This window comes from Bos mutus, chromosome 29, assembly GCF_027580195.1.
Source record: "Bos mutus isolate GX-2022 chromosome 29, NWIPB_WYAK_1.1, whole genome shotgun sequence".
In the NCBI taxonomy this organism is placed as follows: Eukaryota; Metazoa; Chordata; class Mammalia; order Artiodactyla; family Bovidae; genus Bos; species Bos mutus.
The window spans coordinates 29,034,024-29,050,771 of NC_091645.1; the positions used below are offsets into that span (position 1 = coordinate 29,034,024).

Consider the following 16,748-nt stretch of genomic DNA (forward strand, 5'->3'; position numbering starts at 1 on the left):
TGTGGCTGTCTTAAGGCTCGAGTCAGCAGAAAGTCCGCTCTCTCAGGGCCAGTGGGCGAGGGTGGATTACCCACGGGATGGCTGCTCCACTTCAGCCTGGGCAGCCCGCTTCAAATCCATGCTTCTCCGTGCGTGATGATGGCCTGGAGTTCCAGTAGCCCTGACTCCCGGGAAGGCCTGTGCCCGTGGCCTTCTCCTCCCTTCGCATCAGCACTCAGGCTGCCCTGAGGCTTGGCACTTTTGCCCCTCTCAGAGTGAAGCCAGGTGATGCCTTTAGACAGGAAGTCAAAATTGAGGCCATATTTTGGGACTCCTGAATAGTCAGTCTAATAGACCTTATAGTCTAGTCTGCTGGACTGCAGAACGGTATCTTCCTGCCTGTGGGGGAAAGGGTCTTGCACCTCTAACCAGGACTGTCGGTTGGCAGTTCCATTGTCTCGTTAGATAGCAGATCTCTCCCTTCTGTTCAGAGGGACCTTTGTGGAGTACCATCCTGCTGCAGCCGCCCCATATCCGAAGATGTAACCCCTGGGGCTGCATCCAGAGTCACTGAGTTTATGGCCTGGACCTTCGGGTCTCATCAGAGCCCCCCCCATGACCCTCCCGGGCCTGGGAGGACCGAGGAGGGGCAGGAAGGAAGCTGCCAGAGCCAGGATCTTGCTACCATCAGCATCTGCATCTTCCCCCGTCTCCTGTGCTTTTCACTGAGACGGATAATAAGCAGTTTGGATGTTTGCTATGGGGTGGTTGGAGCTTCCAGTTAGATCCCAACCACACCCTTTGGCGCTGTTTATCCTTGATCCGGATGGAGGTCTTTTCAGGCCTCACTTGAGTACTTCCAGCACCCTCAGCGGGGGACAGTGCACACCCCGCCCCAGGCCTCCTCTGCGGCCTCCAGCCAGCTCTCTGCTCACCATGATGCCAGGGCTGAGGAGCGCGTCATCCAGCCGAGGGAAGTCCCCAAGAAGAGGAACGAAAATGGCAGGTCCTGCGAGACCCCCTTGCCGGCCTTCTCTTGGGGTGCTCCATCGGGGGGCCCTGCTGGCCCGGGCCGCAGCCCATCGCCCGTGAGGCTCTACGTGGCTCCTGTGCAGGGAGGGGCAGGGTGGGCTTCACACCCCTCTCACGCTTCGCTCTTGCCTCTCCCCTGCTCCCTTGGGCCTGCACATCTGGGTCAAATAAGTTGAAACTGGCCCACGATAATGAAGGGGGAGCCGAAATCACAGGCCTGGCCGTAGCAGTGACCTCATCGTGGAGAAGCCAGCAGCCGCGCTGGAGAGCAGGCTTGTCTGAACATGTGTGTGGGAAGGCAGGCAGACTGTCTGTGGTTTGCATTTTCATGTTTCATGTGCAGCAGCATTTTCCTGGGGATTTGGCTAAGCCCGCTCTGGCAGAGAGCAAGAAAGACAGCTGCTCTTTCCTTCCCAGAGCCCTGCCTGCTTCCCATTTCCGAAAGCAACTGGGCCTTCATGTCTGGGCGGGGTGGCAGGGCTGGCTTCAATTATCGGAGAAGGGCATTCAGGAGACCCTCACCAAGATGTGCCAGCCATGGGCATGCCGGCCCGCTCCTCAGGCTGCGGAGAGAGAGAGCGGGTGTGGAAGGGCTGGCTGCCGTCACCTGGGGTGCGTCGCTATGACCCTTCCCACTGCCGTAGCGTCCTTACAGAGAAAGAACGGCTGCCCTGAGTCCTACAAGGGCTGCAACCACCCCGCCCCAGGCCTCCTTCCCCACCGTCCCGCGCTGTCAGACTGGGAGGGTGCCGGGGCGCTTGGTACCACCCCCGGATGTTGAATGAGTCATGGATCTCTGTTGTGAGGGGGGTCATCCTCACCCATCCACCCTCCCGTCCGGAGCCCATTCCAGCCCCGCCTCTGGCTGCACACCCTGTGGGGGCTGCTCCTCAGACAGCCCCCCCACGCCGGAGGGGAGTGTGCCCCCACTTCCTGCCCTCCAGGGGGCACTGTGGCCAGCAGCCCGTGGTCGGCCTCTGCTCACGCCGACGTGCTCCCAGACCTCCCAGTCTGCAGCTCCCATTGCTCTGGCTCCTTGCTGAGCTCTTCGGTTTTGCTGACAGCTGTTTCTGTGTCTCCGGGAGGGGCTGGAACGAATCGTGTTTCTCCAGTCTGACAGGGCTGCTTTTTGGGGAAAGTGGCGGCACCACAGGTTTCTCAGGAAAGGGCCTGAAAAGGGCTAGCCCTGCGGCAGGGAAAGCCTTGTTGCACAGAGAAGTCAGACTGCTGGGTTCAGGTCTCAGCTCCACCCCTTGCCGGCTGTGTGGCCTTGGGTAACTTACTTAACCTCTCTGGGCTTCGGTTTTCAGGAGCAGCTTATTTTTATGTTTTTAATAAATGTGTTATAAAGTGATCCATAGTTGTTTTAGAAAATGGAAAGTGAAAGTTGCTCAGTCGTGTCCAACACTTTGTGACCCCACGGACTGTAGCCTGCCAGGCTCCTCTGTCAATGAGTACCCTGAAAAACTAATTTTAAAAATTACAGTTACATTCAACTCGACTGCCCAGAGATCGGTCACATCTTAGAACATGTCCTGACTTTTTTGGACTGTTCTCTGTGTGCACTTCTGTGCGTGTAGTGGTCCATGCACTCACGCTTGTAACAGTAACTTGGCACAGTATATATTCTGCTGTGTAGACCGTGTCACAGTTCATTTCGGGTCTGTTTCAGGCATGGCACACCCAGTGCACAGAACAGCGTTTCTGCTCTCAGGGAGCTGAGGTGCGTGCAGCTGCAGGGCGGGGAACATAAAGAACAGATAAATAGGCCAAGTGGCAGTAAATGGCTAAGAAGAAAAAATAAAGTACGAGGAGGGAGACAGAGGACAGGAACCTGGGCTTCCAGTTAAAAGTGGGCAGTTCAGGTGCCCAGCTGCTTCCTTTAAAACACTCACTCAAAAGGGCTTCAAATGATTTGCCTTTAAATAAAGTTAACCCATTAAGACTTGAGGGAGAGGAGACAAACCAAGGAGGCGAATGGAGGAGGAGGAACTGGCGTGGCAGGTTGGGGAGGGTAAACCTGAGCCGGCCAAGGGGAATGCGAGCCACAGCCACTGAAATCCCTTCTCCACTTCACAGGACTGGTCATCGCTGGAGAGGTTAAAACGGAGGGTCTAGAGATTTTTGGTGTCAGTGGAGTCGCGGCACAGAAATGCAGATGGTTAAGTAGCAGTCCGCAGATTCGGTGAACCCTGAGAGGAACCCTGCCCGCCCTCCCTCTGCCCACCTGCTTCTCTTCCTCCTCACTCAGTGCTGTCTGCCAGGCCCCTACCTCCATGTGTGAAATTGGAAGAATTTTCTGGGGAATCTGAGCAGCTCAAGAGAAAAGACTTCAGCTCTCAGGGGCTCTATCATGTGCAAAGGAATAGCCTGATGGTCATGAAGCTCTCCTGTGTCAGCAAGCTTCCCTCCAGCATCTTCACACTCTAAAATATGAGTGAGCGGACAGGCCGGTTGGCCAGACTTTTGAGTAATGCCTCAGTTGAAAAGAAGAGGCAAGGAAAAGGAACCAAGGACAAGAAAGAGACTTGGAGGAGATAGAAGCTATTCGGGAGAAGAAATTTTCAAAGATATCATTAATCTCAGAGAGAAATTATAAAAGCAAAGAAAGCAAAAGATTAGACAAGGTTAAACTCACTCTCAAGGTAGGAAACTTTATTTAAGTGTAGCTCATTATGTTTCCACATAGCCCAGGCCTGAGTCATGAAGTCTTCCAGACATGGAGATTAAAACATCATGGCAGGGGGGAAAAAAAAAAAGCAGAAGAACAAAATACTACTAAAAAGGAAGTTTTTAAATGCTCTTAGAAATTGAAAGTATGGCGGAAATGAAAACAGGAGATGAAGAACACTTTCTGAACAGTAGAGCAGAAAGATATAGAGCTGGAAACGAGAGAGAAAGGAAAACTACAAGACGAATCAAAGAAGTTAAATATCTAAATAGTGTTCCAGAAAGATAGGGCTTGAGAGAGTGGGGAAGAAACTTATCGAAGAAATGGGTCCCAGATATGTATACCTATGGCTGATCCATGTTGATGTATGGCAGAAACTAATCACAGTATTGTTATTCATTATCCTCCAATTAAAAAAAGAAAGAAATGAGTTCCAGAACTGAAGAACATGATTTTCAAGATTGAAAAGGCCTGGCACTTAGCCCAGCTTGATGGATGGAAATAAACCTGCTTTACCACCATCAGTACAGTCAGGACACGGGACAGAGAGGAAAAAGCAGGTCAGTACGCAGGCTTGGGATCAGAGTGCCTCAGACTTCTTAATAGCAGCAGTACAATCCGGAAGGTTGCAGAGATTGCTTTCAGACTTGGAGGGTCATTGCTATCCTAGAATTCTTTAGCTGAGCTCTTTGTTAAGCATGGCAGTAGAATACAGACCTTTTCAGATGTTCCAAGCATTTCAGTGTATCTTCCTTGTGCCATATCGCTGGACACATCTTGAGTTTGTACTTTAGTTCTTGTTGCATGGTCCCCAGACCAGTGGTAGCATCTTCTGGGCACCTGTTAGGCATGCAGGGCTTCCCTGGTGGCCAGTGCGGGAGACACAGAATCGATCCCTGGTCCGGGAAGATCCCACATGGCTGTGTGCCGCAACTACTGAGCCTGTGCTCTAGAGCCCAGGAGGCTCAACTACTGAGCTCACGTGTTGCAGCTACTGAAGCCTGTGTTCATTTGCCACAACTAGAGAAAAGCCCACACAGCAGCAAAGACCAAGCACAGCCAAAAATAAATATAAAATTAAAAAAAAGAAATGCCCCACCCCAGGCGTCCTGATACACGCTTAAGCTTGAGAAGCACTGCTTCAGCAAAATGAGGACAAGGATCTGAAAGAGGAAGATAGTGGATCCGGGAAACCAGGTACCCAACACAGCAAGGGGGAGGGCCCCTCAGGATGGCAGTGCTCGGAGCTCCCAGGCCACAGCTCTGCATGGGGCACCTGCAGGCTCGGGTCACGGGCTCTGTGAACACACCATTGTCCTTGTGTCTGATGAATTTTAACATCAAGAGGAAACATTTATAAAAAGGGAAGTCCTTGTGGGGATAAAACTTGTGTGACGAGTTTATAGAAAAGTAAACAAGTAAATGTTAACTCTGTATACCAGAAGTTGTGCTGCAAGGAAGAATACTCATGGTGTATTCTTCAGCAGTGGACAGCATTTACATCATCATAATGGTGTTGATAATGCTGAGTACTGATTTATCCAAAATTGTGATCTGATTGTGTTGTGAAAATAGGGTGGAGAAGAGCATGTGTGCATGTATACATGTGCACTTACACTCTTTGTAGAGAGCTGATTCTTGTTGTTCAGTTGCTAAGTTATGTCCAACTCTGTGACCCTGTGGACTGTAGCACGCCAGGCTCCTCTGTCCTCCACCATCTCCTGGAGTTTGCTCTGATTCATGTCCGTTGAGTCAGTGATGCTAGCTAACCATCTCATCCTCTGTCATCCCCTTCTCCTTCCCTCAGTCTTTCCCAGCATCAGGGTCTTTTCCAATGAGTTGGCTCTTCCCATCAGGTGGCCAAAGTATTGGAGCTTCAGCTTCAGTATCAGTTCTTCCAATAAATATTCAGAACTGACTTCCTTTAGGATTGACTGAGAGCTGGTTTAAAAAAAAAAAAAAGTTAAATCCTTATCTTCCCTAATGGGAGGTTAACTAATAAAACTGAAAAATCAAAGTGAAACAAGATATAAAAATATTTGTAATTTGAAACTGTGGAAGTATGAGACCAAAGAAATGGCTGAAAGAGTTGACATTGGTGCTCGGGAAGGAAGCAGAAGACATTTAAAAACAAGCTTTGTTTGACTTTTATGTGCAAGATATACCTTAAAACTAAAAATAAAACCAAAGTTTGAAAAAGCATGATGGGAAGGGAGGCTCTGACAAGGAAGCTCTCTAAATAAACTGTGGTCATTTTTGAGAAATGGGTTTTAGAGTTTTTTTGTTTGTTTTTGTTTTTTAAGAATGTCAGCAGGAGGGCAGGGTCAGGAGATTCCTTGTTGCTTCTTTAGCCACTGGGAGATGCTTCTGGGCTGGGAGGTGCCAGGAACTTCTCATCCTGGGCAGGGGGCCCCTTAAGTCATTTTGCTGAATGGGGTTTGCAGAGAGGGTGCCAGGCAGGTGGTGAAGCACCGTCTGCTGACCTGCGGGGGCCGGCCCGTGGTGCCAAGGCCAAAGCCCAGCCCTGGCCTCAGCTTCCCTGTGAGCAGCCCGGGCACCAGAGTGAGACCCGCCTCACGCTGGCTGTGGCGAGTGAGTGGGTTCATGGGCACACAGGGCTCAGAACAGTGGCTGGCACTTCTGCTGGCGGTGAGCGGCCAGGGAGTAGAGGGTACCCACACCTTTTTATTTATATTTTGAAAAAAATTTTCAACCTTACAGAAGCACTGTAGAAATAGTACAAAGAACTCCCTTAATAAAAGCTCTGCAGGGGACTTCCCTGTAGTCCAGTGGTTAAGAAACTGCCTTCCAGTGCAGGGGACTCAGCTTCGATCCCTGGTTGGGGAACTAAGATCCCACATGCTGCAGGGCAACTAGGCCCGCGCGTGGCAACTAGAAAGGAAGACCCAGTGAAGCAAAACAAAAGGCTTTTTTGTTTAAATCACCATTTGATAACATGGCCACATTTCCTTTTTCTCTTGCCACATACACATACAGTAATATCTTGTCACCATTACCTCTGTTACTGAAAAGTAAGTTGCAGACATGGTAGCCCCTTATCGCTAAACGTGTCAGTGTGTGTCTCCCAGGAACCAGAGTAAAATGGTCAATTTGGGGAACTTTCACATTTATACGAAACCATTGCGTGATGTGGAGACCGTTATTAATCTTACTGCTGTTTCAATGCCACTTTCAAGCAGGAAGCTTCCCCTGCCCCATCCTCCGCAGTCCACGATCCAGTCCAGTCTCCAGTGTCCTTTAATCTGGAGCAGTCCCTCAGCCCTAACTTTGACACCTTGGAGGAGCTGGGAAGCCACTTGTCTTATCGGGTGTCCCTGGGTTTGGGAGGTGATGTCACCTTGCAATGGGATACAGGTTACGTTGGCAGGCGCCCCACGGCACGGGCTTCCCAAGTGACCTCAGTGGTAAAGAATCTGCCTGCCAGTGTAGGAGACTTGGGTTTAATCTCTGGGTCAGAAAGATCCTCTGGGGGAGGAAATGGCAACCCATTCCAGTATTCTTGCCTGGAAAATTTTACAGACAGAGGAGCCTGGTGGGCTGCAGTCCATGGGGTCACAAAGAGTCAGACATGTCTGAGCAGCTGAGCACGCACCTCAGCACAGCTCAGGAGGTCTGTGTGGTCAGTTCATCTCACAGGGATGATGCTCTGGTCACTTTGTGTCCCTGTCTGCAATTAATGAGTAATCTCAAGGGAGCTGTTTTTGAGGCCCTGGGTCGATATCCTGTCCCCTACATATTTTCATCCGATATTTGAGTGTTTATCAGGCCTTGACTCTTGACCAGATTCCTCCTGAAGTTCAGTTGCAGGTCATTTGGATAAACACCAGAGCTTGCTTTTGGCTGCCAGTGAGAAACTTAGCATTGGGAAATATATTGACTTTTTTTTTCCCCCCAGAGAGGTATTATTCCATTTGGGATAAGAAGTGCACTTCCTGGGTTTAAAGTCTAAAAAGGTCAGATTCCAAAAAATAAGAAGGTCGGATTCTTTCTTTTGTTTGTTCGGTATTTGCTGAGTGCCTAGTGTATACTCGGCTCTCTTCCGGGTGCCGGGGGTAATGCGGTAAAACAGGTAGACAGACATCCCTGGGGGAATCAGGCAGGAAAGCTGTCCTCCGTGGTCAGGTCGTGCAGGGCGAACCCCAGGGTGTGGTGAGGTCAGGGGTGCTGTGCTTGGACGGAGACCTAAGCAGGTGAAGCAGGGGAACAGGTTCAAGGCCTGGAGATGGGAGTCAATGCAGGTGTGAGGAGGTCACTAGGAGGTCGCTAGGGCTGGAGCTGAGACGGCGCGGGGAAGGACGGTCAGCGGGGTTGCAGGGAGGCCTGGGCGAGACTGGGGGGCAGTGTCCATCTGGATGCCGGGAGTGAAGGTCTGACTGAGACCCGGCTGGGAGTGATGACTCTTTGGGGCTCAGAGCGCAGCAGGGCAGGTCTCCTCTGGGCAGAAAGGAGCAGTTGGACGGGGCCTTTTCATTCTTCCCTGCTGCTCAGGAGAGGACAGGAGGGGCCGGCCTGGCGAGGGGCCCGTCTCGCCCCCTTCCCAGCAGCTTGGACAGTCTCTGGCAAGCCTTGGCAGGTGGGCACGCCTGCAGGCCCTGTGGGTTTCCGGCCTGGAATGGCCGGGGAGTCCCGGGCTGAGAGCCCAAGGCGGTGCGTGCGTTGCCAGTGGGGCACGGCTCTTCTCCAGGTCGTCCCTGCCCGTCTCCCCATGGGAGGGAGCGCCAGGGCTCACAGCCTTGGTCCCCATGCCCCACCCAGGCGACCCAGAGGAGTAAGCTGAGGACGTTCGCGGGGGACTTTTCCGTGGGGGTGCAGGTGGGATTGCTGTTCTAGAGACTTCCCACCCTCTGCTCTTTGGCGTCTCAGGTGCCCGAGGTGACACAGTCAGGATTTGAACCCGGCTGATGGGTGTCACAATCTGGCCCTTCTCCACCAGGCTACACGGCTAGGGGCCAAGGGGGTGACATCCCATCTATTTCAGGCAGTCCCCTGCCTCCTGAGATCTTGTTTGTGCTTGATCTTTGACTTCTGGCCTGTGACCCCTGGACTGTTAGAGGGTGGTGGGCGTGAGAAAGGCCCCGAGGGTTGTGAAGAGGCCTCCGTGCCTCCCTTTCAGGGTCAGATCAGAGATTCCCAGGAAGTGGGGTGACATTTACTTAGCGCCTCCAGTGGCTCTGAGGAAACACCTTAATGTTTACAGCCACACTGTAGGCTCGGTTTTATGACCATCCTTAACTGATGAGGAGGTTGAGACTCCGGTTAATGACACAGCCAAGGTGGCGCAGCCGGGAAGGGGAGTCGTGTGTCAGCCCGTGGGCCTGCTACATCTGATGGGCCCTTGGTCCTTCTGGAAGTCATGAAAGTGCTTGACATGGCATCTCTGGACGCCCACCCTGGGCTGGGCTGCAGCACAGCGATGCTGGGCCCACAGGCAGGGGTGGAAAGAGCATGGACCTCAGGGCGGGAAGACCGTGGCTCCAGCCCTCCTCTGCCCTGCCGTCCCAAGCCCGTCCCGCAGCGTGGTGTCGGGTACGTTTGGAGTCCCTGTGACCTCGTCCCTCACCTGTGGAATGAGCATCACCTGCATCCTAAGACCAGACGTGCGTGTGTGGGTCGTGGTTCTCAGCTGGGTCTTGAGGTGTGTAGGCGAGCCTGAGAATCTCCCGGAGTGTGCGGTGCCTGTGCTGGGCGGCCCCCTCTCAGGGGCTCCTCCGGGGAAACACATCTGAATCTGGCATCGGGGAGGATGTCGGTCTTTTGAGAAACATCCCAACTGATTTTTAAGACACCGTTTCCTGCTTTTCGGATCTACATTCAAGCTGTTGCGGCAGATGCTAATAGAAATAGGGAAAAGGACTTAACCAAAACCAGGTGTTGCTGGACAAGGACCCTAGCCCGGAGTCTTTTTAGGAAAACGACCAGGTTTCCTTGCGATGAACACAGTGCTTCTCAACTAGGGGGCAGTCCCCCCCTCTGGGGGCATTTGGCAATATCTGCGGCATTTGTTGTAGTTGTCACAACTGGAGAGAGGGTTTGACTAGCATCTGGGAAGCCTGAAGTGCTGCTCAATAGCCTGCAGGGCACAGGATAGCCCCCACAGCAAAGGATTACCTAGGCCTTGATGGTGCCAAGGTCAAGGGTGAGTAACCCTGGGTTGAGAATAGCCAGTAGTTAAATAGTGTTGCTTATGTGTCAGACGTTGTTGGTCTAAGAGCTCCTCGGGTATTGACTTGCTAATCCTCCCAACCCTCTGACGCGAGCTGTTATTATCCTGAGCTGACAGATGGGGAAGCAGGGGCACAGGGAGCTTAAACACCTGGACGCAGGTAGGGGTCCCGAGGAAGGAGCAGGCAGGACGAGGACTTGGCTTCCCAGGCGTCTGTGCCTTCCCCCCCTGCATTAAGGGAGTCTGACTTTAAACCAGATTTTCAGCTTTGGGTTCAGAAGGCCACATACTAGAACGTTTGCTATGTGAGAAGAGTCAGAAACCTTTCATTCCTGTGCCCAGAAAGTAAGAGAGAAGGGCTGGGGTTAAGGGTTACGAGGGGCCCCATGATCCATCCATGAACGTCTTATGTTTTCCATATTCTGAGAGTGATTCACCTTCATGAATTTAACGGCATGAGACGCCTCATGGGAGTGGAACACAGGCGAATCATAACTTCTTAGCGTTCGGCTCCCGTCACTGGGGAATCAGAGACGAGACGGTGGCCGCCTCCTCACCGCGGTGCCAGGGAGGCTGGAGGGTAGCAGGACTGTGTGGAGAGCGTGGCTGACCGCGGCCGGGGCTGTGCTGTGTCTTTGCAGATGTGAAGACAACCGTGGTTTACCCTGCTACAGAGAAGCACCTACAGAAGTATCTGCGCCAGGACCTCCACCTGGTCCGAGAGACGGGCAGCGACTACAGGAACGTCACCTTGCCCCACCTGGAGTCCCAGAGCTTGAGCATCCAGGTACCGGCCACCACCAGCTCAGGCAGGCTCCACGGGTTGCACGCAGAATGCTGTCCCTGAGGCCAGTGTTTGTCTTCTCAGGCGTCGGTCGAGATGGTCCCAGGGGCTAGCAGCGTCCCTGCCTTCACGCCGCTTACCTCCTGTGCAGGCGTCAGATAGGACACGGATGTATATGTAACCACACCAGACGTGAGACTTAAGAGTGCTGTGGAGAGGAAAGGGCAGGATAAGTGGCATAGAAAGTGCTGGGCTCAGGCGGTCGTGTTTTGCGGAGGACAGTCATCTGCATGGATCAGGGAACTGACACTGGTCTCGGGCACACCACCGAGGCAGTCTGGGATCTCAGAGCAGTCCAGTCCCTGGGAAGAACTTCTGGCTACTCTCTAGTAGCGCTGATGCGATCTCAAGAATGGCTTACCCAGACCAGAGGTCTGTAAATGGTAAAAAAATGCTGGTTAGGCCTCCCCATCCGGGCGCTCATTCCTGGTTTCACCCACAGTTAGCCAGCCTCCACGAGTGGAGTCCCAGGGGAGAAACTTCTCCTTCCCTTTCGCCCCCTGCATCCATCCTGGGGGGCAGGAGCGGGGGGAGGGGATGGTTGCACAGCCTCTTCTTCCAGGGCTGTGTTCACGGGTTGGAAGCATCTTCAGAGTGTATTCAGTCCCTGGGCCAGACGCAAGGCCATTTCGCTAGCAGATCTGATTCTCCTTGGGTCTGTGCCCAGCACCAACCAGAGCCTTTCCCGAGATTGGCCCCATGTGCATGCTCAGGGTTAATGTGATGGATGAGCTGTTTTCCTATCCTGCCTCTTTATCACTCACTCCCGTTCCCTGAGCATTTGTACGTATTCCAGCCGAGAGTGTGGCCACGGTGGGGCAGGGTGTCCTGATATGGGAAGCTCACGGCCATTTCTCCCAGGCCCAGAGGAGGGGAGGGTGTCCTGAGTGTGGGGTCCTGCGAGGTGGATTGTCCTTGGGAGGAGGAAGGACAGGAGGCAGACAGGGGCTGAGGGAGGTCCCACGGGGAAGACCTGGCCAGGCTGTTAGCCGTGGCCCCACACAGGATTTGCACAAGGCTTCTCTAGCTCACTCTGGCTTGATTTTTTTTCCGTTTTTTAACAAAGACCTCCAGCATTTGTTATGTCTTCTAAGTAGTAAGGAAATTGGTCTCCATCTTTCCTAGAAAGCATCTTGGATCGTGAAGTGGATGTCCTGGAATGTGTGTTTCGCTGCACTAATTGCACATATATGTGATTAAAGAGAGGAAGTCCTTAATACAGTTTCGGCGTGAGTCATATATGCACCTTCTTAAAGACCACTGTACACATCCTCTTGGGAAATAACTCTACTACTCTCCCCACTTCTGGGTGACATGAGTGTTCATTTGTTCTTTATTATTTTAAATTGGCCGAGCTGTGTGGCTTGTGGGATCTTAGTTTCTTGACCAAAGATTGAACCCAGGCCCTCAGCAGTGAAAGCACCGAGTCCTAACCACTGGAGCGCCAGGGAATTTCCCCATGTATTCTTTTTTGGCTGTTTCTAGCAAGTTTACAAGCACTCAGCTTAATTGGCAATCAGTTCAGTTCAGTGGCTCAGTCGTGTCCAGCTCTTTGCGACCCCATGGACTGCAGCACGCCAGGCCTCCCTGTCCATCACCAACTCCCAGAGTTCACTCATACTCATGTCCATCGAGTTGGTGATGCCTCCAACCATCTCATCCTTTGTTGTCCCTTCTCCTCCCGCCTTCAATCTTTCCCAGCCTCAGGGTCTTTTCAAATGAGTCAGTTCTTTGCATTAGGTGGCCAAAGTATTGGAGTTTCTGCTTCAGCATCAGTCCTTCCAATGAATACTCAGGACTGATTTCCTTTAGAATGGACTTGTTTTATCTCCTTGCAGTCCAAGGGACCCTCAAGAGTCTTCTCCAACACCACACTTCAAAAGCATCAATTCTTCGGTGCTCAGCCTTCTTCACAGTCCAACGCTCACATCCATACATGACCACAGGAAAAACCATAGCTTTGACTAGACGAACCTTTGTTGGCAAAGTAATGTCTCTGCTTTTGAATACGCTATCTAGGTTGGTCATAACTTTCCTTCCAAGGAGTAAGCGTCTTTTAATTTCATGGCTGCAGTCACCATCTGCAGTGATTTTGGAGCCCAAGAAAATAAAGTCTCTCACTGTTTCCACTGTTTCCCCATCTATTTGCCATGAAGTGATGGGATCAGATGCAATATATGTTATAATGAAAACTGACCTCTTCCAGTCCTGTGGCCACTGCTGAGTTTTCCAAATTTGCTGGCATATTGAGTGCAGCACTTTCACAGCATCATCTTTTAGGATTTAAAATAGCTCAACTGGAATTCCATCACCTCCACTAGCTTTGTTCATAGTGATGCTTCCTAAGGCCCACTTGACTTTGCATTCCAGGATGTCTGGCTCTAGGTGAGTGATCACATCATCATGGTTATCTGGGTTGTGAAGATCTTTTTTGCACAGTTCTTCTGTATATTCTTGCCACATTTTCTTAATATCTTCTGCTTCTATTAGGTCCATACTATTTCTGTCCTTTATTGTGCCCATCTTTGCATGAAATGTTCCCTTGGTATCTCTAATTTTCTTGAAGAGATCTCTAGTCTTTCCCATTCTATTGTTTTCCTCTATTTCTTTGCGTTGATCACTGAGGAAGTTTTTCTTATCTCTCCTTGCTATTCTTTGGAACTCTTCAGAGCTAATTGGCAATAGCTATTATATTTATTGAGCATCCCCTAGGTCCCAGACTCTGTGCTAAGGCCTGGAGGGTCACCAGGATAAGCACTGATAATGTCCCCACAGTCTTGTAAGGAAGGTAGGCGTGCAATGTAATGGGATGAGCACTTCGGTGGTTAATACATAACGTAGAGGTGTGACACAAAGGGGAGTGATCAGCCCAGATGGTGGGGGGCTTCACTGGGGACAGGATCCTCCGGTTGGATCTTAAAAGGAAAAAGAGAAGTTTGCCAGGTGGACAGAATAAACAGGGCACTGCAGCCAGAGCAGAGAGAAACTCCAGGGCCTCAGAGGGCTGGACTCTGATGCATCTGGGGAGCTAGCACGAGAAGACAGGCAGGGCCCAGGAAGAGGTGTGTGCACTTTACCCAGGAGACCAGGAGTTCCCAAACCTTGCCAGTCGTCAGCATGGCCTCTTGAGGTTTTATAAAATACAGAGCACAGGGCCCTCCTTGGTATCTACTGACTCAGGATGGACCTGGGAAATCTAGATTAGAAAAAAATCATCTCTTGTCAGATTTTTGGACGAGTGCTATAGGCACTGAGGGTCCTGTAAATGGCTTTAAGCACGTGGGTAATGTGATGAGATTTAAAGAAGCAGTTGGAAGTGGTGAGAGTAGAGGAGGAAGAGGCAGAGGAGAGCTTCTTTTTTATTAAGAGGCAGGGCCTAGATGGGGGCTGGCTTGGAGCAGCGAGGGGGAGCCTGGGGGTGACTCTGGGGGTACCTTGGGCAATGAGTGGCAGATGGTGGGATGGATGGCAGAGTGGGTTTCCGTGGAGGACAGTGAGTTGGCTTGGGATGTCTCAGCCACGAGGTGACTTAGAACAGCAATGGTCCTGAGCATTTTGCGGGCACCATATCTTCAACAACAAGCTTTTGGAGACTAGCTTCAGAGCCAGGTCGCCTGGCCCCAGAGTCTGTGCTCTTAGCCATCGATACTACTTGGATACTCAAATCTGAGGTGCTTGTAATTTCCCAGTTAAAAAAAAGAATGCAGTGGGATGTCTGGATCCAGAGCCTTAGAGATCCGTTTGTGAGCCCAGGGTTTGGCCTCTTGTCCTGACACCTCAGCGCCTCAAGACCTTGTGCTTTATATTTATTTTTGACTGTGCTTTGTTGCCGAGCGGGCTTCTGCCCCATTGTGGTGCTGCTCATTGCCATGGCTCCCTCTTGTTGTGGAGCATGGGCTCTAGGTAGACGCATGGGATTGGTAGTTGCAGCTCATGGGTTTAGTTGCCTCACAGCATGTGGGATCTTCCCAGACCAGGGATCGAACCTGTGTCTGCTGCTTTGGCAGGCAGATTCTTATCCACCACGCCTTCATCACACCACACCGTCCAGCCCTTGGGCGCCCTCCAGTCTCACACATGGTTCTCTCTTGCCCCAGAATCAATGCACTTCCTTTGCTCTCATCCAGTCTCCTTTTTCCCCTTCCCACAGCTGGTCTTGCAGCCTCAGGCACGCCCAGCCTGACCTTTCCCAGCAACTTTTCTGCTGTCCATTGCCTCCCTGGGCAGGGCTCTGTTTTGGATGCCTGTGTGAGCATTTTCTCGCTTAGTCCTCACCACAGCCCTAACCTGTGGGTATAATTAGCACCTCTTGATGAAGGAGGAAACCAAAGCTTAGATGAAATCACTTTGCAGCATGTAGCTAGTTAGTGTTGGAGGTGAGAGATGAGCCCCATGTTGTTGGGCTCCAGAGCCCATTCATTCTCCCCCAGCTGATATGTTGTTTTCTAGGTGGAGGCAGGAGCTGTGGGGGAAGGCAGGGCCCTGGGGTGGCCTGGCCCGCTGTGGGCAGGGCAGTCCCAGGGCTGTTCACGCAGAACCACCATCCCCTCCCTCCCATTTGTTTTTGGGAGATTTCCGATCAGGATCTGACTGACTTTTTTTCTCAAGTGGCACATTCCTAGAGAGATGTCCAGTTAGAGAGGAAATGCTTCCCCTGGGACATTCTCAACTTGCTGGGCTCTGCATTGCTCTTGCCCCAGGGTTGCACAAAGAAGCCACTGCAGAATGACCTCCAGGCCTCACCAGGAAGTGGCATGGCCAGGCTGTCCATGGGAAAGCCCCTCTTTTCTGGTGGGTTCTTACTGTGACTGGCCTCTGGGTCTTACTGGAGGGCCTGGGAGGCCCAGATCGTCCCTGGCAGGTTCCCTCTGCCTCGTCCCTCTCCATATCAGATGGTTGCACTTGGCCTTGGCTGGGCTGGCCGAGAGTGCAGGATGTGGACTTAGGGGGCCGTGGGAAGGGAGCCCCCACGGGGTTGGGGGGACAGCCCTGGCTCTCGCTGACCCTGCTGTGCCAGCACTCCTGGTGGTGGGCTAAGGAGCCCCGTGTTGGCTGGCTGTGTCGGTGCCCTGTCCTCTCCTCCAGCCCTCGTCAGCTTGAGTGCCTTCCTGACCATGGGGCAGAAGGGGCAGCTGGGTGAGCCCAACTCCTGCCCCCTCTCTGGCTGTGCAGCAGGGTTCACTGTCAGATTTCGGGCAGAGTTCACTGGCCAGGAAGGAAGTCACGTTGGCAAAGGGTTCTCAGCGCTCAGGGGCAGTGGAGTGGAGTGGGCTCCAGGGGTTGGAGCCCCATGAGAACAGGGCCTTCGTATCTTGACCTCCAGGCTGCAGGCTGGCTTCCTCAGAGAGGCCACCAGGACCTTCATGGTAAAGTGATGCTTTTGGGGTCCATGCAGTGCTCAAGGAAGGGTCCTTGAAGACAGTGGACAGCAGCTGATCAAAGGCCATGGGAGAGCTGGCAGCCCAGGGTTGACAGGAAGGGAGGAAGGGTCTGTGTCATTGCCTCTCATGTGGCGTTTCTTCTGCTTTGTCGTGAAGGGTCCGTGTCGGGTGGGGTAGAGGCGCTAACCCCACGCTCACAAGAATCCCAGTGGGGCTGGGAAACCTAGCACGGTTACTTCTAGAACATAAGCCCTTCCTTGCCCTGGTGCATGGCAAGCTCCTTCTGCAGAAGGAACTCCCAGCAGACTCTCTGCCCCATGGTCCTGTCGGGGTGCAGGGACACTTCACCAGAGTCCCGTGGGCAGTGGAAGGGGATTGCAGACCAGGCCTGTGAGGCCAGAGCAGAGCGTGTGCACAGGGGTGGCCAGGATGGGCCTAAACAGTGAGCTCCATCTGGACCCTTGTGGGGGCAGCTGTAGTGACCCCCGTGGGGATGGCCATGGGGAGGGGAAGTTTCTTCTGGACCCAAGAGCTGATATCTGGGACAGGATGGCCTGAGTGTGGATCCCCTGAGCTTCGTGCCCCTTTACCATTGGGTGTCCTTCCCTGAACCTGCCTCTCCCAGCGTGGGCTGTCTCTTGGGGAAAGGACTGGCCT

At 52.4% G+C, this 16,748-nt stretch overlaps 1 protein-coding gene across 3 annotated transcripts in view; it reads left to right on the top strand.

The window, feature by feature from the left end:
- Positions 1-16,748, top strand: part of DCPS (decapping enzyme, scavenger) — a 41,473-nt gene that overhangs the window by 17,490 nt on the left and 7,235 nt on the right. For all 3 annotated transcript variants that reach the window (XM_005892268.3, XM_070365174.1, XM_070365173.1), the window contains exon 3: positions 10,508-10,653. In XM_005892268.3, the coding sequence (XP_005892330.1) occupies positions 10,508-10,653 (146 nt within the window). The remainder of the gene's footprint in view (positions 1-10,507; positions 10,654-16,748) is intronic.